This window comes from Anopheles cruzii, chromosome 2 (genome assembly GCF_943734635.1).
Source record: "Anopheles cruzii chromosome 2, idAnoCruzAS_RS32_06, whole genome shotgun sequence".
NCBI classification, from domain to species: Eukaryota; Metazoa; Arthropoda; class Insecta; order Diptera; family Culicidae; genus Anopheles; species Anopheles cruzii.
In genome coordinates, this window is record NC_069144.1 from 32,308,453 (window position 1) to 32,334,276 (window position 25,824).

At 41.5% G+C, this 25,824-nt stretch overlaps 1 protein-coding gene across 1 annotated transcript in view; it reads left to right on the top strand.

Moving 5' to 3' along the window:
• Positions 1 to 21,569, top strand: part of LOC128278894 (uncharacterized) — a 75,484-nt gene extending 53,915 nt beyond the window's left edge. The window contains exons 7-17 of the mRNA XM_053017620.1: positions 2,307 to 2,451; positions 5,454 to 5,643; positions 7,155 to 7,291; positions 7,633 to 7,710; positions 8,464 to 8,603; positions 11,014 to 11,089; positions 11,821 to 11,973; positions 12,286 to 14,030; positions 17,065 to 17,166; positions 18,533 to 18,636; positions 21,415 to 21,569. Of these exons, the coding sequence (XP_052873580.1) occupies positions 2,307 to 2,451; positions 5,454 to 5,643; positions 7,155 to 7,291; positions 7,633 to 7,710; positions 8,464 to 8,603; positions 11,014 to 11,089; positions 11,821 to 11,973; positions 12,286 to 14,030; positions 17,065 to 17,166; positions 18,533 to 18,636; positions 21,415 to 21,569 (3,025 nt within the window). The remainder of the gene's footprint in view (positions 1 to 2,306; positions 2,452 to 5,453; positions 5,644 to 7,154; positions 7,292 to 7,632; positions 7,711 to 8,463; positions 8,604 to 11,013; positions 11,090 to 11,820; positions 11,974 to 12,285; positions 14,031 to 17,064; positions 17,167 to 18,532; positions 18,637 to 21,414) is intronic.
• Positions 21,570 to 25,824: the final 4,255 nt, after the last annotated feature.

Here is a 25,824-nt window from a genome sequence, read left to right on the forward strand (position 1 = left end):
ATGGCAATGATTTTTTGCGTTCGGTTTACATGTAATTGGAGCCGCTCGCATTTTCTGATACTTCTTTATTTCAAGAGCTAAGGCGAGATAGCTACAAGCTTCTTCTCTCAGGCGCATTTGAAGCAAATCGATATAAAACGTATTATGATTGAAAGCGGAGGCAATATAGCAAGAAAATAACTTACAAACCAGCTTAGAGAGCCTCGTTTAGAATTGTGTGAGTTTATTTACAGGATAAATGAATAATGTTTTGAAAATGGCACTCGTGGGGGTGTTTGTAATAGTGTTTTTTTTTTGTTTTTTGTAACTTTTACAACACTTTTAATGGGAAATTTCTCCATTCGTGACTAATTGTTGCTCTAAGTACAGTAATGCGGTTAAGTTAATTCAAGTGTGGTAAACATAAGCATTAAAACAAAACGTAAAATGTGATTGGAGAAGTCTTCAGACCTTCTTATTACATATCGAATCATTCATAGTATACTTCTCTACTTAAAGGGATTATTGATGTACTTATTGTCGATGTTGGTTGTTGTCTCATTACTGTCGTCGTACTTACTGCTGCCGGTTTCCTAGCTTTATACCTTATACGAAATGCTTTTTTCTTGGAAAGTTGGGTGGAATGAATAAACTATCATTAGATCGTAAAAATTTTACGCCTAAGGAATACGGCCAGTTGTCGCACGGAATGCTGGTGTTTAGCCGCAAATATCCACTCGCGGGTTTGTGGTCCAGCGACTGCAATCGTCTACATAGTACTCGGATGGAGACCAAAACTTACCCCATAAATCAGCTGGCAACTGATATTTATGTGTACATTAATTCTCTAGGAATGTTCAATTATGCAAGATAAATGTATGTGTTCCACTTCGACAGTGTGGCCTCTGTCACGTAGCTATCATGAGTTTTTCGACAGTGTGTAGCGACCGGATGCGGAATTGCAGCGGCGTCCACCGCACTACACACGTACATTCAACTCTTTGTATGTGTGCCAAGTTGCTTCTAACCCGACATTAGGTAGTGTACGTAAGCTGATGTTTTTTTCCGTTTCGTTTACGGTTCGTGTTTAACGTCTATGCGTTATGTGATAAAGAATTGCGGTAATGTTGTAATAGACCATTCTACCAACAGTATTCAAGACAGCAGTTACAGAAAACAACAATTATATTAGGTTCATTTTAGTTTAAGCACGTTATAAATACAAGTATCATACATAACGATAGTATGAAGTGCAAATATTATCTACGAGGTGTGTTCAAAAAGTTCTGATAATTTAACATTTACTACGTACGTACGTATTCCAAAACACAAATTTGTGTTTCGTGGTCAATTACTCTTATAGTAGACAACCATCGAAGATGAGCCAAATCATGTCCAAGCAAAACAGCTGTCAAAAATTGACTGAATACTCAAAATGGCCGAACTAGTCACCATAAGTCACTGACATGTGTAGCCCGGGTAAATGCAAAATCATCAGAACTTTTTTTAACATACTTCGTATGTTATCTTACTTTGTTTAGTAAAAATTTGATACTTAAATTTGAATAGCGTTTTTGTGGAATCCAAATTGTTTGATAGCGATGTTTTCGATTACCACTTAAATGATCGATAGAACAATTATGTTCGCATAATCATAACATTTGTTTTCTTTCAATTCGCAAAGTTTGAGCGAAACATTTGCTGTAAATGTTTCCTTAGCGATTCAGTATTGTTCTATTTGTTTAATGTGCAACTGTAACAGTTTTTTAACTGAGTAAAACTCCTTAATCTGAATAGACTATAATTAAACACTTTATGTTTGGGAAGTACATAAACTAGATAATTTCCAAAGCCACTCTTAAGCTCGAAATAATAAGCTTATCCATAATTGCCAAGCCAAGGCAAGATTTGATTTGTCGACAACTCAATCGAGCCTGCCTGTCATAAAATTAATTTCGGAAACAAAAATTAACTCGATGCCATCGTAATTAACACATAAAACAACTTCGATTTAATTATGATGTCAAGTTTGAAGAAACATTTTACTTGATTGACAACATTGACAAACGTAGTAAACATGTTGGTTTTAACGAACATTTACTATATTTCAAAACTTTGTGCGGGACGAAGTTAAACTAGTACTACGGAACTAGTCTTCATTACATTATTCATTCGGTTCATTGCAATGATCTTTCTCATTTTTTTTAGTAGCTTCTTGATCTGAAAAAATTGTTCAAGCCTTTAAATTTGGCAAAATATTTTCTATAAAGTCATAGACGCGTTCAGTGCCCCATTTACCATGTTTCATCATTTGCTCTACTTTGCAGGTTCGACTGCGGTTCTGGCATGGGGCGCGTCAAGTCAGAGGAAACAATCGTGCTGAACCAATGGAACACGATTACCATCTATCGTCATCGCTGGGACGCATGGCTGGTGCTGAATCAGGGCAACCGTGTGCAGGGTCGCTCAAAGGTAATATTCTTAGAGTCCTCCGACATCGACAAAGTTTCCCTGACAACCGAGCGATCGTCTTAGCTGCATCGTGCGTTTCTGTTTGTTCGGGGCACTGCAGAACGTCTTCAAGCAAAGCGTATTGCATCACAAAGACCACAAATTTCATCAGGAATTGTTTGTACTCCACAACAAAAGAATTGTGTATTGCGCTGCAGTAAAGCATGGCTGGCACAGCGCACTAGAGGCTGGAGACGAAGACTACTAGACGCTTGAGCTGGAAGTTTCTTCCGATTTTCAATTCTTCAGCTGTACAGGATGACAGGCGTGTTAGAACGAAACGGCAGTACTGTGTGTGTAAGAAAAGGAACTATACAAATTGATTATTTTCTCAACTATGCTGCGGAGGCGACCATGAGTTTGCTGCAGCGAGTCTGCCGTTTCTCGGGCCGTTTGATTTGTGTATTTCCTCTCGTCCTCATTGCGGAAGCGGAAATTATTCTAACATTCTTATCTAAATAAATCATGCCCCTTTTGTGCTTCTCAATCGAGGGATTGTATAACTTATACGAGTATGTTGACGAATTTACAAGACGATAAATATGCCATTAATGGAAAATGTTCAAACACAATAAAACTACGCTTAGGCTGGTGATATTTGTCAAAACATATTTTAAAACTATGAGCGCCAACTATGGGCGCCACTCTTACATGCGCTTACAGTCAATATGCCAATTGTTTCGTTCACTGTATGTGCTACCAATTCAACACTTAACAAGCACACCATCCTCTGGTGTGTGCGTTGCTAAAATAAACTATTTTATAACAGTGTTAGCAGATTGCCATTCTGATTGCATCGCACAGTCGCATCTATTTCCGTTTCGTGCCGCACTCGTCCTGATAAGTGCCTCCACCAACCGACGCCTTAGCTTCCGGATGCTGAAAACTAGTTGCATAATCCCCTATCAACGCCTCACTTTGAAGCTTACTGTCGTGTCTCCGGATGGTGTAGAAACAATGGGATTTTAATTATGTTTACCCTCTAGATTACAGCCGGCCACCGGAGACATAAACCTTTCTCGATGGCACAGCAAGCTCGCTCGAATAGGCTGTCGGTAAATGGTCCGACGGTTCCGAGTATCAGGAGGTGTGGCTCTTCACCATCGATATACCACCATTAAGCGCTGGGGATCTTTGTGGTCAGTTGAAGCTTTTGTGTAACGCGCGTATCATGCAATATGTGCGTAGGGAAGTTTACGAACAAACTAAGTAATTCACAAGATTAGACCATTTGTCATCGATGGAGTACGGCTTGTATCAAGGATTAGGAATATACGGCTGACGGTAGGCCAGAATGTTGTGTCCACTGTCGGTCACCTATCAGTGGCCCTTGCACAACCGAAATGACTGTCTTTTTAACATTTAAGGTACATAGAAGAACTTGTGATGAAACATATATCACAACAATGTCATTGTGTCTTCCCGTCAGATCGTATTGTTTGTCATTCATCGACAATACATAAAAATCGATTATCTTAGGGAGGAATGTAGACAGTTTTTGTTTTCTCTAAAATGAGATAAATCGTACTGGAACTTAACAATTTATAAATGGTTTCTCTTTTCAATAACCAATGTTCAATTCAATGTGACATGAAAGTTATTTTAAATTTTTCAATTATTTTTAACTTTCGTCAGTTGATGTTGTAAAGTTTGCAATGTACAATGCACAATAGTTGAAGTTTTTTATGTTATTACGAAGAGGATGATCCTGCAAACCACGGTAATAAACAAAATACAAAAAGCTCCATGGTTTAACTTTCAACCTTCGAGAGGATTAATGAATTCAATTAATGATAGGTATTACAGAGCGAGTGGTAGAATATTCAACTATGTGCAAGTATCATAGGTCCGTATTTCCTTAAGCTAGTGTGTTGGAGATACTACTTGAATTTCAATCTTTCATTGCGATCTGCCCGCGCGCTTTTACTTGCTAAAGAGGCGAAACGTACGTACGTCCTCCCTTTTGGTTCTCCCCGTCCCCATATTCAGTGGTCTGAAGCTGCCTCGGAGGACAATTCTGGGCCGCCGCTATGAGATGTCGATGCTTCACGACGGCACAGCGCACCGACCAGCGTCGGGTGGAAAATTGATGTTAAATGAAGTGAAAATTTTCTCCAGAGTTATGGTGTGATTATGTGGGTCTAGAGATTCGAGATTTGTCCTTCTGGCGGCAATTGTCCCTGATGGGGCCCGTATTTTGGTTTGCTCCACGCAACGATGCCGGTTGCAATATGGCCGGATTCAATTTGCTGTTAATGACTTAATATATCAGTTCGGTGGGCAATCAGATGAAGATGTCTCTGGCCGTTACCTACTACCAACCGAATCCTTTTGATTAACGAGATACTTAAAGCCAGTAGTTTCGGGCCATATAAGTCCGGCTTAAAACTCTACAGTGTATCAATAAACACGATCCCGTGCTCCTTATAATTAATTGTTATGATTATGTTAAGTCTGGAACAAATGCAGTAATGCAACATGAAATCAACGCTTCGACGATCATCCGTAGTCTAATTTATTCACCTGCATGCTATGTGCATATCTTCCGACTTAACATAAGTTATACAAAGGACTTAAAAAAAACGATGTGAGCGATGATCTGGATCTGGACATTGATTGCCTTTAAATAACAGGTTTAACATACTATCATCATATCACACTTTTACCGTGCAGTCAACTGATTGTAAACTACTTCTGTTAATCTTATATTGTGCTGTCCATTTACTGCTCAGAGTACAGCAACGAGGAGTGATTGTGAACGACCGTAAGCGACAATGGATCGCGACACCGTCATCATGATTAAGAGCCTTGATGGCGTTGCTTTTCCGTTTGGACATTTATTCCACCACAAATGTCTATGTTGAGAGAAAAGGAACAACAGTCAAGGAAGAGGACCCCCGTCGTGTATGTCAAGTTTGGTTTCATTTTCGTACTGTTTGTTTTCTTGTATCTTCCCCATTCAGGGATTGTTTTCACGCATCACATTCCGGGAACCGGTTTTCCTCGGAGGATATGGCAACATCACCGGATTAGACCGGAAGCTACCCGTCAGCACCGGCTTTACCGGATGTATTCGAAAGTTTGTCACTAATGATCACGATTACAACTTCCAGCAGACCCCCCTGGGGGACGTTTCACATGGGTTCGATATTCGTAAGTAGGAGTCTTCTGAATACCAAAATTTGTTTTCATAAAATTTGTTTGTAATTATGAAATAAATTTTATTGCTTTTCATGATCTGTCTGGATGGTTTTTTTTTTCAAGTGCCACGATGAAAGCAGGGATTCTGTAGGGCTATGCATTTTGTTAATTGCATGACGATGAGAAGCACTCGCTGAGCAACTAGGAACAACTAATAAAGTGTTAATAGCAAAACAGGAAATCCTGTAATTTATTTTCTCAGTAAAATAGGACAGAAACAATGAAACAGACGTTGAAAGTTTTCCCCAGAAAGAGGGAAGTTTCAAGAGCTAAGCTCGCAGAAAACTCAATGGTTGATGGTGAAACCCTTTCTTCGTCCAAACTGCCATCCGTGAATTCACTGAACATGTTCGAATGATCCATTCAGTTAAATGTTTGATGATTTACCTCAATCTTGAATGAAAACAACTAAAGTTACCAAATTGTTTGGTTAGTAACACAAAGTTTGGAGAAATTGTCAATTATTGCCGACGACCTCATAACAACACTTTTAATATTTTTTATATTATACTTTTAACTATTAACGATAAAAATACTGAACCATGGTTAATCCATAAACCTCTCTTTCTTAAAACACGCGTAACACCTTGCAGCATTTGGCGTTGCTGCAACCAAGAAACAGGCAAACTGTTATGCTTATTGTGCAAAGTTTAGTGCAGTTTCAATTTTAAAGTTCATTCCATTAGCACCAACCCAATGGGGCCGAAGGTAACTGAATTAAGTGTTCGTACGGAGCCTTCTCTCAGGAGGGCTTTTTACAGCCGCCAGCAATTCCCTCGAGGTTTCTGCCGCCTGCTAGGCAACCATTTGGCGAGATGATCGCACTGCGTTACAATTTAATTAAATGATAATTAATTTTCCTACCAAAAAATACCATCCACGCACATTTCCGGCGGGTACCTACATTCTCGCATATTTTATTCTCGTTCGTTTTTGTTCGTGGTGCTCGAGGTTCATTGATCCATCCAAAGTGATCGTTGTTTTTTTATTTTTGTAGGTTTCTATATCTTTTTATATCTATGTATACACGCACATGTATCTACATAAAGCTTATACGGATCTATGTATGGAAACTTTGTGGAGATTTCATAGAGGTTTCCGACAAAGCGTTACGTAGATTTGGCATGGTTTACCATTTTTATGAGACTGTTTTTCGTATTCATTTCATGCATTCTTTTGACCTCGCGTATCGTGGCCGAACGATGAATGCTGTGGGATCAAATAATAAATAATGAACACATGGCCAACAAATTGATCAACAAAAACACTTCGACCAACGGTAACATCGTCCTACACGTGTATCGCTCGCGAACAAACAAATGGAAACAATACAATGGAATACGGTTGGCGGAAAATATGAAACATCACAACGATTTTATGTTGCCTGCTACCGACGACGATGGCTCACTTGGTGGTCGTGGTTGGGTGCGAAAATTTAACCCATGCTCTGCTACATCGTACAGAGGAATGTATAACCGATCGGTGCAGTCGCTATCCTTGCCAGCACGGTGGCAAGTGCCTCCCGTCCGATGATGGTGCCATCTGTCTCTGTCCGTTGGGATTTGGCGGTGATTTATGTGAGATGCGACTGGATTTACAGGTACGTGATTAATAGTGAACTTGCAGTTTGCAGGTAGTGCATCCTTGCCATCACCACGCAGCACCAGGCACCGTCGAATATTGTAGCAAAAGTGTGTTAAAAACTCAAATCTGATAAAGTGAACTACGCAGTGTGACTTTTAGGAGAGAAAGAGTTTAAAAAAACGAATAGGTCAAATTATGTTTCTTTTTAAACACCTGGACTTACTAAAGATTTGTTCTTGTATCTTTAAGAAACATTCATAATGTTCAACTGAAAAAATTAATGATGATTCAATTGTTGAACTACATTGTCTAACGTTCCCAGTGTTGTATTTAATGTTTTTTTTTCTTCCGCCTAAGGTACCATCCTTCAACGGGTCGTCATATTTGCGCTATGCTCCTCTTGGTGATAGCTGCATCATTTGGTTTGAGTTAAAGGTAAGAACTAAGCAACAGAACTTTAAGTTACTTAAAAACTAAACTAAACTACGTTACAAAAATGTTGACAAATGCAATAATTTTCGTGTGCACCACATATCTGTGTGTTGTTGAGTTGAGTTCGCTGAAATTGCAAACGTTGTCTTCAGTATCAATTTATGCCATGCCATTTGCTAATGCATTGTTTTTTTCTCTCTTCTTCCCATTTCAAACATGTACAAAACAAACGGACCCTCCTGACCGCTATATCTGAATCAACTACAATTGCGACTAAACACACTTGGCATCCGGTATCCGTTACCCTGGCCGTTTCGCTAATGAATTGCAACTGCAAATAAACATCGGTCCGTTTATTATCGGATGCAACATTCCGGTGGGCTGGCTCTGGTGTGGCCCATCGTTCGATGTTCATCAACTTGCCGATGCCGACATAATCATCGATACCGGCACTATTATCGCCACCTGGCCACCCGATCGCGCACCGGTTTGCAACTCGTGCTTCGGGATGCATCAACTTCCCATTTGTCAAATTGCAACCACCAACCGCCAACCGAATGGGATTTTGATGCGGCACCGGGCGTCTCCATCTTTGGCCGCGGCTGGCAATCAATTTTGCTGCCAACAAACCATCCGGAAAATGCATTTGAAACACGATCCTCGTCCTCTTTCCTGCACTAAACGGCCCTTGCGGCCGCTGCCAAAACGAAACGACGGTCGGCTGGCGATTGGTATGACCGAACTCTACGGACACAGATCATCATCAAGCCACTTCTGGAGGACGGCTTGCTGCTGTACAGTGGGCACCATGAGTACGGTGATTACATTTCGCTCTGCCTCAACATGGGCTTCGTCGAATTTACGTACGATTTGGGCAGTGGGCCAGCTACTGTCAGGTGAGTCGGTGAGGCGTTGGTGTGGGCTCACCATTTTTAAATTGCAATCACGAACCGGATGCACCGGCGGCTGACGAGGTTCGGTCATTTACTTGCTACCGAATGCACTTACCAGCTGCCAAACGATGATAACACTGAATGATTGATATGCGGATCGCATGATATCACCTTGCTCGTTTTTTTCTTTCTTGAATTCAAGATACACAGTTTTCCTTAATACGCGATATTCTCTGATAAATTGCTTCTCGTAGAGTAAAAATTACCAAAGGGGTTTAGTATGTCGATAAAACAATGCTATTATGATTTAGTTGCTATGTTTTTCTTTTTATAGAAATCGCCTGAAATGCACTCCAAAAATCACAGTGAGAATAACAGGCTCGCTTAACGGGCTTCTTTTCTAATGCAACTCATTTCGATACTCTTTAAAAGGCAATTAGAAGCTAGGGCTAAGTAAAGAGCATATTTGATCGTTTTATTATTGATTTGCAGAACCTTTTATGCATCTTCACTGCGAAGTTTCTTTAATTCGTTACAATGAAACTGTTTGATAAAATGTTTTGAATTGATTACTATGCAGAGAGGTGGAAGAAAAAGATACATGTTTCTACCAAAGTACATGTTGGTTAATGGTAATTGGTAACAATTCATGGTGGGACAATACATTCTTACTCATTGCTATATTACACGCTACGCATCTCTCTGTTGCTGTTTATTATGCGTTGGACGAAAAGCCTATTATTTGTCGTTTAGCAGCACGATGTAAAGAAGCCTTCCATGAACCTTCGGCTTTTGTGCTGGCGTGACTATCATTCGAAATGTTTCTTCGTTCGTTCGACGCTGCCGCCCCTCCGCGAATGCCGAGAGGCATCCTTGGCAGGAAATAATTCTAAAACTAAACTAATTCTAAACAAAAATGATAATATCGATGTTTGTTGGAGTTTAATGAGATCCCCCGTTTGCCCATTTAGTGACGCAAAATTTCAAATTTCGTCAAGATGCCCCGCGTTATTGCGGTTGACGAAAGTAATTTCCAAGTGTGCTAATGAAGCATCCAACACTTTCATACGCCGCCGCTCAGGCACTGACCAGCATTTTCTCCGGTGCTATCGTTTGCGAAATTCGGCCCTTACTTTTCCGGAGCGTGACGGCGAACGAAATTTGTCTTATTCAAAGTTGTATTCTGTCGTATTCAATGTTTTTGTCACCATCTGCTTACTACTACGACTGATTCACAATTAGTAGGATGGAATTTCTTTCTTTCATTCTCGTCTAGAATGGCGCAGGGATGAATAACGATGGTCAGCCCTTTAGACGGAGCGCACGCTACAAAACTAGGAAGTGACTCAGTGCAGGGCACTTTCTCAGCAGCGTAGGGCAGTTGGCCATTGAATATGCAAATTACATCCATCCTTCTCTGAGCGATTTCTTCTAGATGGCGAGCTGCCAAAGAGATGTGCGTCGAGTGGACGCATTTTTTGTCACAACGTTCGAATGGGTTTCTGCAAACTTTTGCCCACAGAACTCCTTGGCTTACTGCGACACCAATTGTCGGCCGTTGTTCTTCTTTTCCAGCCGTCCGTCGCTGGTACACTGAATAAGCTCTGCTTAGCCAGGTGACCGTCGGCACGTTTCGATTCCGGTTATTGCTTATTGTAGATTATTGCTACCACCCTTTCGCGTGCGGATCAAAATTTGCTCTTCTGCCAGCGAAAGCGGCAGGATCCGGATCGCAAAACAATCGTCAAACCGGACTGTAATCCTGCTGACCATGCCTGCGGGCGTTGATTGATGTTAATGCGCGACCTTAATCTACTTTCGCCAGAAGTCATTAGTGGAAAGCAGCCTCGCGAACGGTGGCTGGAATTTAATTAAAATTTCAATTCCAATTCGAGCTCCACGTGCAGGGAACACCTCAAGCTCCAGTAGCCGGATTCGTCCGCTGCAGCTTAATAGCTTCGATTCGGCGCTAAGGGAATAAGCTCCACCACACATCCGGAGAAGCAGGATGAACGGATTGCTATTTGTTCGATTTTGTGTGTTTGGCTGAATTTTCGTTTCATTTACCGCAAACTCGTTCGTCGTGTTTTGTGATGATGTGAGGTACGCTGTACTTACCTTCCTCTGTGGTTTGCTTGTCCATCGGAGGCATCGAGCGTTTAATCGTGAGGCAACTTTTGACGTGTTGATAAGATTATGTTAGCCACACGGGCCACCCACTTCAAAATGTTGTTTTCAATTGGTAATCACTGTGGATTTGCTAGTACGATGGTTCTTTGTCTTATATTAGTTCATAGTTTTCCCCTATTCATCTTATTTTCCTAAATTCAAATCGTTAATTTATTTCATACAAAATAAATTTCCATCAAATAACCTAATTCGAGTACGTTCATCATCTGTTTCTAATTTTCAGGAGCGAATTTTCTCTAACCATGGGACAGTGGCACACAATCAAAGTCTCTCGCACTTCGAGGTTGGCTGTTTTGAAGGTAAGGGCACGTCGAGCTGCGTAAACAGTAAATTAAACTGAATGCGACTATTGATCTAGGCTATCTGCCAACTTATTCCACCCCAAAATGAATGTCTGGTACATGCCGCTTGCCGAGCCGCTTTATGTTTTATTTCGCTACGGCAGCTGTGCTGAGCAAGCTGGCCTAAGAATGTAGGCCAGCCAGCGTTTACATATTAAAATTACTGGGCCATTAGCTTTGGCCAGACCACGTCGGCCGGAGACATGACAGATCACTTTTCCTGGCGACAGCATGAGTGAACTGATTTAATTAAATTTTTATTTTGTAATTACGGCAACACTTTTTCATTCCTTGCGCCAGGATGCCAGTAGCAATTCTGCCGACTTGCCCGTTCTTGCACCCAGCGGAGTGGTGATTTTATACTCTGCTGGATATGCTCGGACTTGGAGGTAAATCTGGTCCATGTCAAAGCAACGCTTACCGTAGATGGACAGCCCAAGTGTACTTTTCCCTTTTGCTAGTGACAACGAGGGTGCTCGACCCGTCAACTGCCCGAACCATCCTTTGTTGGTGACGGTAGTAATGGAATAAAACGTACAATTGAATTACATTTTCAAGTCATGGTCGCCTACAGCGAATCTGGATAAACCGCTCTAATAAATCCGTTTGGAAATGGGGTTCTTCCCGTACGAAATTTCGAACACTAACTCTGTTTACTGGCTTTATTTTGCAAACAAACCGCAACACAGATCGATCAGCTACCGGAGGTGATGACGGTGTCGCCGAATGGATTCTGGCATCTGTCGCTACCACACAGCCTGTATCTCGGTGGTGTTCACAATGTCCACACGCTACCGATGAGCCTGCGGGATAAGGGTGCGTTCGCCGGTTGCATCCAGAAGGTAAGAATAACCAAGATAACCGACCAAAACCAAGAAACAAAGCTTACCGGAAGGAAAACTGTCATAGAAGAAATACTAAGTTAAACGAAGAAAATGCTTCAAATCGCAGTAGTCTTCGTCTTCCGAAACGTCGAGAATCTATTAAGTCGATTCTTGAAGTCGTTTGGTCCCCGACACGAATTACAAGTTTTGCAATTCCAGATTGCAAGTTTCCGGTTTCAATTAAGATTTTGCCATCACTGAGGGTAGGGAAGCAAAGGGATAGGGACTTACATTTTATGATCTCCGTCTTACTTTCATCGTTCCGCGAAGGTCGACATCAACGATCGCACGATTTCGATCATCTCCGAGGCGCTCGGTGGCTCGAACGTGGAAAACTGTCCGCACGCTTGCGTGGCCCGGCCGTGCGGCCCGCTGGCCAAGTGCGTCCCGAACCTAGACACGTACGAGTGCCAGTGTAACCCGCAAAATCAGCAGTGCAACAAGGCTGAAGAGCTACCGTCGGAGGTAATCGAACGGCAGCAGCGGCTGCTGATGCGGAAGCAGCAACAGCAGGAGCTGCAACGAGTGCAGACACCACCGACGAGGGCGACCGCAACAGTGCCAGCAGCACCGGAAGACAGCACTCTGCCGCATGATAATAACCCTTCGGATGGTGGTGAGGTTAGCTCGGAAGAGGCGAGCGACGGGACGTACAATGATTATTACGAGGACGGGCAGCAGTCGGAAGAGGAAGAAAAGGGGAAATCAACGCCAGGAGCATCCACGCCCTCGGGTGGGACCGACCCGCAAAGGGTGGGACGGGATCCATTTGGGAGACAATCGAATGACGAGGTGGTGCCGGAAACGCACAGCAGGCACCCCGGATATGGTGGCCACGAGGAAGCCAAGCTCGGCGGCGGTGGTGGTGCCGTGGCTAATGAGAGCTTGGTTAGCGATCGATATCACCGCACGGCGCTCGCCGATGACGAACAAGCATATGCAGGTGGCGGAGGCGACGCTTTGGCTGACATAATGTTGGACGGTGGCACGGACAGAAACCACAGGGCCACGTTGGTCACCGAGCTGGCAGGGTTTGGAGAGAGGAGCCCGGGGCATTCGGCAGCAAAACAGCACCACAATCAGCCACCGAGGGACGGGACGGAACAGAAACGGGGCGGTGGAGGAACCCGCGTGGTTGATAAGGATGTCACGGTTGCGAGTGTCAGTGACAGCGGGCCCGCAGACCAATCATCGACCGACGAAGACGCTGACAGTAATGGCAGCGATGAGGCGTACGATAGCGCTGGGAGCGATGGGAAGGATTACGAACAACATGGCGACCGGATACCTTACCGGCCCGATTTCTTGCTCCACCGGCCCACCGGTTGGAGGGGACGAAAGGCACGGCCCGACCCGGCGGAGCCGGAGATCGATGAGTCACTGATCGAGGAGATGAACAGAATTATGAAAAATCACAACGACGGTGCGGACGACGCCGAGAGCTTCTGGGGTGTCGCGGCTGAGGACGATGAGCCAGGCACAGGCGGCGGCGGCGGTACGCGCACTGATCGAGGTGAAGCGTCGGACATCAACGACGAAGACGATGTGCCGGTGTCGGATGACGACCATTACGGTGGGCAGCAGCACCCAGGCGGCCATCATCGACGACGAAATGGGGCGGAGCCCATTTTCCACGGTTCAGCGGTGCGGGACTGGGGACGGTTCGCTTCCTCGCATCAGCAATCACAGCTGTCACCCGGGAAATCCGGGGACGAGTTTCAGGACGACGACGACGACGACCGGGACGACGGGGACGGGGACGACGACGGGGACGACGTCCTGCGCAGCGTGAAGTATAAAAACAAATACTTCCGGAAGTACCAAGGCGCGTGCTTTACCGGCACCGACAGCTACTTTCACTACAGCGACGCGGAGACCATGCGGCGCGTCATCAGCTACGAGATTGATTTGAATCTGCGCTTCAAAACCCATTCCAGCAGCGGGCTGATTCTCTGGACCGGACGCCACAGTGCGCTCGAAGGCGACGATTTCCTCTCGCTGGGCATCGAAAACGGGTAAGCATGGCGCATGGTTGATTGCGAATTTTTCTTTCGTTCCGCTTTTGCGTGCGATTCTTCTGATACCTATTTCCGTTCCTCACTTAACAGTTTACACTGTACAATATCTTTCAAGTAGCTCTTCTCTTCAACTCTTCATCATCTTTCAACAACACCCGATAAGGTTCTCCCGATCTTTAAAACATGTAGCAAACCAATACATTACGGATATAATTTAGCGTCTCCGTGTTGACCCCGTTGATAGGGCAGTCGGTAACGCTTTTGACAGGGGGCTACTCGGCCGTTGTAATTGCGGGACATGAGTAAGTTCTGGAGTAAGTAAGTAATGAGTAAGTTCTTACTACTGAGCTACTTATCAGGAGTCTAAAACTCCTTACCGACTTTCCAAACATTTTTTACTGATTTGACAAGACTGTCAACGTTTGACCAATAATCATAATGATTGGACACAACTACTAGGTCTATACGTTGAGAATCGGAGTTTTAAAAAGATTGCTGTACCTGCCGATTGGGACTTCCCAGTTTTGCGGTTCATTCATCATTACCTTGTTTTGATATCAGGTAAATAAGTTCAGGTCGAAAAATAAATTATTTCGGTGTGCAACCCATCTTTGAAAGGGTTAGACCATGCCAACATTTGTGTCTGAAAATGACGTTTTGCCGGGATTATAATTTTTCTGCTCCTCTTGAAGAAAACTACTTCGGAATCGCATCAAATGTTTGTCGGGACTTGTGTTTGGAAGATCGCAGTGCTTTAAGTGGTTTAAAAAACTTCAAAATGGCGATTTTGACTTAACAAAAAAAGCGTCGAAGGACTCTAAAAAGCGGACTTTCTGATGGGACAGAAAGGTCTGGTGTTTCACAAGCTCCTAAAACCTAATGGAAACGTTAATTCTGATCGCTACTGACAATAAATGATCAATTTGAACCATGCATTGATCGAAAAACGACCAAAATGCAATTCTAGTGGGTTGCAATGGGGGCGCCTGGTGGCCCGTGGAATCAAGCACCAGGCGCCCCAAAAAACAAAACTGTTTCAGGATACTATCAAATCACTTGGATGGGAGTTGCTATCCCTCCCCGCGTTATTCACCAGACTTGGTTCTTTCCGAATATCATTCATTTTCATCGATGGGACACGTATTGGCTGAGCAGCTCTTCGTTTTCTACGAGGAAGTCGAAATGGGAAGACTAATTAGTTTACTTAAAAAGTCGAAGAATTCTTTCCTCTGGGAATCCATGATTTAGCAGAGAGATAGTAGAAATGTATAGCTAGCGATTGCACATACTTCGAATTAAATAGAAAGTTGCATAAAAATTTTATAAACCAATTGTTGTGTGTTAAAAAACTCCGATTCTCAACGTATAGACCTAGTATAAAGATATTGATAGGGCTTCGAATTTTTTTTAGAAGCCTGAACGTACAAATATTTATTGTATATTGAATATGTGGTCATTTAGTTCTCATTTGTGTTACTAAATAGTTTGCTTGGACATTACTGATCTGGCCTCAGGATAAGAAAGGCAAACTTCTCAAAAGTCGTATAAACTTTGGCGAAATTCTGATAGTTAGCACTGCAGTAAAAGGGCAATTCTCTGCCAGCGTTGTAACGGGCATTTCGTCGAAAAATACATCAACCCATCGAATTCACCCACGCAGTTCTCGCAATCGAAATATTGGCAATTGAGCACAAGTTGACCAAGGTCGGACGAGTCCCATGGGATACTGTTGAAGCGTAGATATGGCCTAAAAAAGGTTGGCCAACGTATTTTATGAAAAAATCACACTTTTTATCAAAACTTAATCAAAACAAGTTTTGCCTTAATTTTTCACGTGAAAGTGAAAAAAGTGCAGTAAAATCGCAATGTTAAAGTTTATACGAAATCAATTTAAAAGAAATAAAAAAACTTTTGTTTGTTTTTATGTTTTATCTTTGATTACTTTTTAATTTGGTGTCATTGCTTTGTTTAAATTTTCTAATTGTGTGCCTTGTGCCGCGTTAAACTGAATGTGTTTCTTCGAGCCGTGAAAGGTTCGCTTCGCTGGCTCACTCTGGTTCAGTATCAGAAGTCATGTCACCATCAATGGACATTTATCGATCGATAAAGCAACACGTACAGCCATTTTTTTACCATTGCGCATGCATGGCAACCGCAGCCAGTCAAAGGAAAGCCGTAATTATGCCATGCCGTGCGACCTTCGAATTAAAATTCATATCGCGTGTACTTCCATGGGGTAGATGTTGCCTAAATACCGTGTTTAATACTTCCAACCTACCATTGCCATGCTTTCACGTGCTGCGATAAAGCTAAAAATTTGACGTACCAAACGGTCCTTAGAAATGGAAGTAGAGAAAACCCGAGGCTTCATGTTTCGACCCGAAGTGTAAATAAAGCAAATTCTTCTGACGGCGACGACGACACCGGTTAATGTGCCTCGAAAACGATTTCGGGTGTTTGTCACCGGATTCCTGGAAAAGCGATAATAGATCGAGATAAGAATTTTAAGTTTCTGAGCATTTCCTTCTTCCTTCGCAGCAGCTAATCTCAATTACGCTTGCGAATCGAATAGATAGCAGGACTCGCAGCTCTGACTGCCTTGAAAAACTCTAGCGCAAAAGGCTTCGGCAATAGCGAAGAAAACGACCAAACGTACTGCTGGCGCTGAACTTGGTTTATCACAAAGTGTCCGAGTGCCCCGAGTGAATCGCGAAAGATAGTGTTCCAAAATAGTGAATCGTGGCCATCAGGCTACTTCAAAATTGGTCAAATTTTCATATATCGCATTCTTAAGCTAGCCTCATGTTTACGCGAGAGGTCCTCAGCACGGGGAGTTTACGATTTGGATCCTCGAAGCATGAAACTTATGTTATTCCGCGGCTTAGCATTACTACATCACAAGCCGGTTTTAGACTGCTCCTTTTACTTCAACTGACTAGCTATAGTTTTGTCCGGTTTTGTTTTTTTTTCTTATACTAATAACATGGGACGAATCATTTATTGGTTTTGATTCTTCTTTTTGCCATGACAGATTCCTACATTTGCGGTACAATCTTGGATCCGGCGAAATAAATATCAAATACAATGCAACGAAAGTTAGTGATGGTTTGTGGCATCGTGTACGAGCGTTAAGGTAAGTGCAAAAATACTATAGGACTTACTGCTAAATGTTTGGGAACTACAAACACGAAGATTGTTGACTGATTCTACTTTTATGTGTTTAGAATGGCTATTTGGACAATATTATGCATTATTCAAATGGGCGACCGTGTCTATTTTATTTTGTCAATATGACAAAAGCTGATAATTCAACAGCATCACACGGTGTTGGTCACTTTATCCCGTTATTTACGGAACATTAGGTTTCCTTAACTCCAACAAATGCCCGCCCAGTTGGCCAGATTAACCCAACTGGTTTTGTGTTTTCTTTTAAAACTGCTTGCATTGGCGAGGATTTGGAAATGGAATCCCCAAACATTGATTATTGAAAAAACACGCCAACATGCGGCGAAATTATTCATACTCTGGAACTCATCCTTTGCTAATATGCTCAGCGCGACGAGCATTCGGTCGGTCAACCCATGTGTACTTTCAACGGTAGCATATCAAAAAATAAAACAATTCCAAATCGAGTCCTGTGTTTAGCATACGTTGTTTTAACTTTCCTCGCTCTCCAGTGGCGCATAACTATTCGCGGTGCTTTCGTCCAGCGACGGGCAATGTCACTGTTTGCGTTTTTCTGGTTTGGGCTTTGTTTTACTTTATATAATTTCTGTCCCTTGGCTCGGTGCTTTCACGCATCCTCCCTCGATTTCCCTTTGTGCTCGTGGAATCGCTAATGTACCACCATCGCCGATGGTTTTCTAACAAAAACCAATTTTTCATGAATTATAAATGTATCAATCACCGGCCAGCTGCAACCGAGCATTTCGCCGGAAAAGGAAAAAACGGACAGGCCAACCCGAATCGATAGTAGAAAATTTCCATAAGCCGTCGCACACTAGGAATACTCCGGAATCCGTGGACCGAGACCCGTACAAGCGGATTTTCTAATCTAACTTTGCTCTTCTCTTCTTTCTCTCTCTCTCTCCTTCTCTTTCACAATGTTTCTCTTTGTCTTTCATTTTTCCTTCTTTGCCGATGTATTTTTTATTTTCCCACCTTCGACCACGCGAACGAACGTTCGTGTGTCCTGTGGGCGACGCTTGGCACATTTTCACCTTCCGAAAAATGTGCCATTCTGTCGACGGTCGGCTGTGTGTTCGCCCTGGGGTCCTTACGGCTTCTGTTTTCGGCTGCCCCCTAATGCTTCAACCGTGCGTGTGACCATTATCGGTGGCGTCATCTGGTGGCGTTCATTGTCGGACGTACTCGTACGCCGTCGGAACGGGACCATACACTGATGACGTCACGATCCAACGCACACGTCGCAACCACAACACTGCCGCCAACGGTCCATTGACACGAAACATCCTGAATTCCGACTTGCAACATCACAGAAACTCGCAGGACGGAACGCTGAAAGTAGACGGTGGAAAGCCAATCACTAGAAGATCGCCCGGTAAGCTGAGGCAGCTCAACACGGATACCGGGCTCTATGTCGGTAAGTGCTTTTTTTTCCTTTCCTTTCCCTCGTCCAATATTCTCTGTTTCGGCGAATCATTCCCGTATCAGCGTGTGATGCTTCTTCCTTCGAGGTCTTTGAGATGCGAAACTTTTGAACCCTTTGGACCCTCACCGTTGGCGATAAGAGCAGCATGAGAAGCAACCCACTTGCCCGACCGTTGGAATGAAGCCCCCGTTTGGCCTTTGGTCGAAGTTCGGTTGAACTTCGACAGGCACTTGGTCTATGGCATCCGCACGATGCGACCGTTGCTTGGGCGAACGTTTTGATGTTTTTTGTCATTTCTTTTTTCTGGCAAAATGTGCACTTCTATGCAAAGCCATTTCGTCATCATCCGAGCTCACAAGATGATTATTAGTGTTCTGATTTGTTATTGGATTTTTGTTAAATCATTCCAGCCGTCTCAATGTAAGTGGAGAAGATGAATGAATGGCGCAGGGACTAATTCAATTGATTGAATTAACGATAAACCGTTTTTGTGCATGACACTAACAGATATTTTTGACAGACACAAACTGATACTTTTTGGGCAGAAATAAGTTTGCAGGATCGGCTAGTTACGTACACCATAGAGCACTAGATCAGGGATTGCATTGCCTACGTGAGACACAATCAAGGTCTATTAAGCTCCCTTGATGAATCACTTTATAATACTTCTTAGATTCATTGAAACTTTTTGATAATGTCTAGCAGCTCAACATCACTTAAGAGATTAATATCTTCTATTTATTTGACTGTAACCGGAAATGACTTTTCTGTTGTTGCATTCTCTAAGGGCTTGTTCTTCTAATGGCTCAAAGTCCCATTTAAGGTCTTTCGAAATAGCAAGAAATGTGCAGCTTACGATCCCATAAGAAAACAAAGGTCAAAGAAGGGGTCGAGAAACAGAATCGCTACTGATCGCCTATTTTGCTCAACTATCGGAAATCCATTAACTAGAGTCACTTGAGGGATACAACGGTGCCCCTTTGCACAGCGGGGCTTGAAACAGCTTTTCTATGATGCGAAAAATACACTCATGGTTATGTTGCCAGAGTGGTCCCCAGAAGGATAATCGGCACGGTTTACATTGCAAGTGTAGCACCAGGAAATATTGTTTCGGACAACCGGAGGCCAGAGCAGAAGTCGGCAATAAAGCTTATATTTATGCCGTGGCGGTTCTCGGCAATATGTTGGCCGTTTTTTTAAAGCGATTTGGACTCCCGCAGAATGCATGGACAAGCTGAACGTTTTAAATGGGACTTTTAGGTGCTGTGTTCAGCGATTTTCGATATTGTTCATCAGATTATTTTGAAGAACGTGCTAATCTTTGATGCTATTACAGTAAGATGCAAAATACTGTTATTTAATAACGTTGTTAATAAAGTATTTCATCAGTTGAAAACGACAAACACTTTACAAATGACTAACTAGAAAGTATTCATTTTACGTTCAGCTTATTAATACCGTTTAACACTTAATGACGTGTTCTAGAAAGTATTGGAAACTATCAGTTTAAGATGTTAAATATCTTAAGCGGTTCGTTCTAACAGTAGATAATAGAATAAGATTTTTATGGTGTGTGCATTAAACAATTAATGGCTCTAAAATGCTTAGGACGTAGTTTTATCGATATTTCGTATCATTCTATAATTGAACCAACGAGGGCAAAATTTACCAAAATAGTCATAGTTTTACCATTTTAATCTACCAATTTCATGTTGGTAGATTGTTCAGGGAAGCAGCATTACAGAATTAGCAGAAGTAGGTGACATTGGTAACGGTCGATAGATCCCGAAGCTAGGGACGCATTCAACGAAACCACATGCGCTTGTTAGCCTGTTTCGCGTGTCAAGTTTGTCCTAGTCTAGCAGCAATTGTCAAAGCAAATATCATCCTAACAGGGCCATGAAAGCGACAACCATCTGCACTACTGAGCCTGATATGGAGAAAATTTATGGTTCACACATTTTTTTCGAAGTTCTCCACACCCAACAGCCTATGGTTCCATTCATAGTGCTTTTTGCAATATAAGCAGAGTGTAGTTGGATCGGTGATGGATGTTTCCGAAAACGAAATGATATCTTCATATGGCATGGCGAGCGTTGCACAGGCTGCCGACAGCTTTGTCACTCTGTGTCCGTTGTAGACATGCGTTCTCCGCTTTTCCAAATGGCGTTCAATAATAGCTCGCATTTTCCAGCGACAACAGAAAGACTGTATTTAATAGGCAGCTGTGTGAAAATAAAATGCAAAAAGTACAACAAACTATCGACAGCAAGTACAGTAAAATCTATGCTAGTAAAAGTAGGAAGAAGTGCAAGTCACCAGTACACTCGGTGTACTACACTAACACATTACACAGAGCACTAACATGTATCTTTGCCTTACCGGTAGAATCATGTAATTTGACGGAACATACTTTTGCTTTTTTGCATTCCCATTAAAACAGAGAGAAAATTGTTCGAATAAATTTAATGCATACGTTTCAGGTCGTAATGCAAAAAACCAGTTCAACCAGCTCTACTGACGAAGGTCAGTGGATTCGGTGAAACATCAATTGTAGGGTTAAGCATGCTTTTGCTGCGTCGAGGATACTTTTGCACGGTTGTCATATCGTTATTATCAGCAAAATCCCACATCCCAAAACACAGTGAAATTCTCCCAACTATAGGAAGGAAACTTCCGTCTTCCCGTACTTGCCGTCTTTTCGATACCACCAACTGAGGCAAGCGAAATTAATTTAACTAATTTGAATATTTAATATCCTTTCTACAGGTGGGCTGCCGGCTGCGGTGCATTATACTCGCCAACGATACCGGTCTGGTATCATGGGCTGCATATCGGAGCTAATACTGGCCGGTGAGCTTCGCCTGAGTTTCGACGCAACGATATTGGGTACGGCTCACAATGTCGAACCGGGTGCTCCATGAAGGTAGATGTTCCAGGTGTCGTCGATGTACAGATAAACAGATTGTACAGTACGGTACTGTGGTTCATCAACGCTTACGCACCCAACCCCCACGAGTATTTTTCGTCCTCAAACCCAACGAAAACCAAGCGTAGTGTACGGATGGCGTTGAGGAACGTGATGCACCAAGCGCAACAGATAGACAAGAAAGTGTAACATTAAAGAAAAACCAACCGTTCACTCGGAAACTGCGAACGAAATGATAAGAAAAATGAAACAAAAACTTACCAAAAAGAAACAAACATTTCGTATATCAACGTCAATCAGAGAAAATGAGAGAGCGTGTAGCTAATTTCTCAGTGTATAGATCGAATGCAGCCATATTTATTACAGAAATGCGAGAAACTGGTAAACTATATGTGTTTAAGCTAGTCTGCAGCGAAGTATGCTACTAAAGAGGTAAGAATGTATTTCATGTAGAATATGAATTGCAAAACAAACGGAAATTTAAGTAGACTGGTGTTATAGTCGCGGGAGATAGAAGAACGAATGCTTGATGAAAGAATGGCTGGTAAAAAGTACTGAAGTGGATTAGGAATAAGACAGAGAGCGAACAAACATAGAATGAAGAATTTATACATATACACAACTGAATGCAACAATGTTTCATGGACTCGGAAGATGGCAAAAATAACATCATTAACAGTACGCATCCATTGCATGATCATGAATTAGAAACAAGCAAAACATTCAATGTACGTATAGAGGTAAACATTTGCGTCAATTTTATTACACACCATAAAAATAACTGGAAAGCAAATTACAAACGTCAACGCAATGTTGAATTAAATTCTATATGTTCCAAAATATTGAATTCTATACGTTAAGTGTGATCTCAATGCTAGACATGTTTGTACTTCATTGTAGATAACGTTTTCGTTCCACGATCCAGTAAAGTGAATAATTAATTTTGATTCAACTATCGTCGATTCAGTTGTCGATTCAGAAAAAAGAGTATAGAGCTTTTGTAAAACGAAATCACAATCTGCTCGGAAAACTCGATACACAGATTTCTTGCCATAAAAAAACAGCATCAAAGGTAGCATAGAACTGCGGCATGATGATAATTGTTCATCGCAATGTGTCCTTAATTTATCAAGCGATAACTCTCCAGTGGACATTTGATGCTTTCCCTGCACTTGACAAATGACACAATTTGATTGACGATTGTATGAAAAATTAAAAAATGCAAAAGCCTCCTTATTGGCGGCAGAGAATACACCAATCTAAACAAAATTTTATGCAATAATTACTTCGCGAAAAAGTGAACCTAGTCATTTAACCAGCCATGAATTTAATGCTTTACCTCGCACGAAATAATAGATCTCGAGTTGATGTATTAATTGCTTTTTCAACTTTCGAGCACCTTAGATATTATAATTTCTATAATTGTGCGCTATAAATTTCATCTCTCTTAATCTTTTTCTCTTCTCTCTGTATCGCTTTCGATAACGGTTTGGTTTGGGTTCGATTTGGGGTAATAATTCTCTCTGCTTTTAACCATAGATGCTTTAGAGCCTGATTACGCTTCATCATTACCGTCCATTTATTCAACTGCTATGAGGGAGTTACATAGTTAATGCTGACGTCCATGGCTGACGTCATGCTTGCAAAGGAAGCTAATAGAAGGATTATCAGTGAGTGTTCTTCTGATAGTTATGATTATGATTTAGCGTGATGAGGTTGACCTATTTAAACCGAAATCCCCCAAAACAAAATGTCTTCTTAAGTTCCCACAAAGAAACGACACTACAAACAAAGCCATTGGCTGAAGATGTACAAAAGCATACCAAACGGTTAGAAAAAAATATTTTGTTTATCATTACCCTTCGATGACATAAGACGTAAGCAAATAACTCCATCATTGACAAAAACGGAATGACTCTAATGGTCTAGTGGTCTAATTTTTTTCCTATAAAAGGTGCAAATTAAACATTAACCCTACATTTGTTAAGTAATGTTTTTAACGAGGCATATAAATCGAGTTTCAGTGGTGAATGATATGAAAAAGAAAGAGTAAGTCACAAAAGAGAACAAACTTCAAAGAAATGTTGTCAATTTAATTCCTTACAGAACTAAAATAACCAAGCTTTTTGTTTCTGTTTAGACATTTGCTTCTTTTTATTCTTAGAAACATTTTTTTTTTAATAAAATATTTGAATAGAAAGGACACTGAACTGTGACTGAGACATGAACTTGAACGCAAAGTTAAGCAATTTAACGCGCATATCAGTAATATAATGTGCATCAAGCCAGCAACAATGCATCTGCCTGGGTTAGTGTAAGTGATTTACATTTGTGTAAAAGTATTTCTCAAATATTTTAAAATTTACAAATCACAGTCAATCAGTGAATAATATTCATCTTGAGGAGAACAAAATTCCATAATATCCATACATCAGCGGAAAACAGGATTGTTAAGTTGAAAAAGCGCAAGAATCTATTGGCCAGTGTGTTAAAACAAGATTGGGTATCTTTACAAGGACGACCAGAGCGACAAACTGAATATAATTGTTGAACCTCTTTTTGTATTTGTTTGATCTGTATATTAGATAATGACTGCATTCGATTAGCGTTTCGTTTTGTTCTATCAACGCATAACCACTTTGTGTAAGAACAATTAAGGTATTGGTGTTTTATGGTAAAAAATGCTTAACAGGATCCAAAAGGATTGTTCCATTGTCTAATCGTAAACATCTCGACGAATTTTGAAGTGTTTGAACCAAAAATGTGCTTTACTATAGAATCACCGAACATAGTAGAGCAATAACAAAACGCACATCCGCCGATCACAAGAACCATAGAACGAACAAACCCGAAAACTTGTAACTATACAATAGACAGGTTGAACTCGATGGGCAATGGAAACCGCATTTTATTTGCCATAATCCTTATTGAATAATCAATCATTGTCAATCACCATCGGCTAATGAATTAGATTTTTCTTGTTAGGTACAAGGATGCAGGGGTAGCAATGGAATTAGAAGACTTAGATTAATTTTGTGTCCGATTGTCAATGCTTGACTGTGTGTGTGGGTTTGTAGAGTATTTCGAAACCATTCCAACAAGTTAGACTCGGTGCAACTTCACTTCAAATTTATTTTTATTCATTTCTCATAGAAATCCCAACGCGCGAAAACAAAATGAGAACAACCTGAAAGTGACAAAACGCTAACACCTAAAAACGTATTCTGTTGACTACGTTTGCTAATTAGGCAGCCTTTGTACATATTTTTATTAGTGGTCGAATATCAATAGTCGCAAACCAGATTTCAGTGCACCACCATTTGCCTGCCGGACTCAATACTGAAAACCACTACAGCAATAAAAACACATAATCGCAACAACATTTGAATGTGCGCTCCGTTCACAATTTCAGACATTTTTAATGAAGAAATCGCACACGGCATTCTCTAATCGAGAGACAACTAGCTGCTTGAAAGAACCATTTTGTAATCCTTATGAAACTAATCAAATTCGTAAGCTGGAACAAACGCAGTGTTCGATCGGGTAACAAAGGGATAACACGTCTCTTGTCTTTAAACTAAGTTGCGAGTATGGGGTAGTTAGCTGAAGAAGTAAAATAAGTGCTGCATGATGTGGAATAAGCTATGCTGGAATACATGAACAAACAACCATTTAAAAAATGTTGAACCACTTACGGCAAAACATGAAATAACAAAACCAGCAAATCTGAACTCTTCGAATAATATGTAAATAAAATTGAATCTAAACATTTGGTATCTAGCGAATGCTAATAAAAGAAAAAAAAGATGACTCAAAAATCCATAGAACAGAACTTTATGGGGTTCAGAATACAGCAAACAAGACAAGAAATAAAACACAAACAAATCAACCTGCTTATACACATCTCTACATATAGATATATACATATATGTAAAAGTATGTTTGTAACCGCTGTTGGAAGCAAGAAGAGGTCTGATGTCGCATGAGTAACTAAAAAGACGAAACCAAATACGCAGCCACTTAAGGGCAACCATTAGTGATTGAGACGCAAGCCTAGGAAAATCAATAAAACAAATGAAATCGTCCGTCGTGTACATGGATAGAAAATTTACCATCTTGCGATTTGCGAACGCCGCAGCGCAAAACGGCTTAGTTGCTGAAAAACAATTTGTCATCAACTTTAAATCTCTTAGTTGAAGTATATGTGCAAGAACCGTGCAATGCCAAGAACTATAAGATTATTTTTTAAA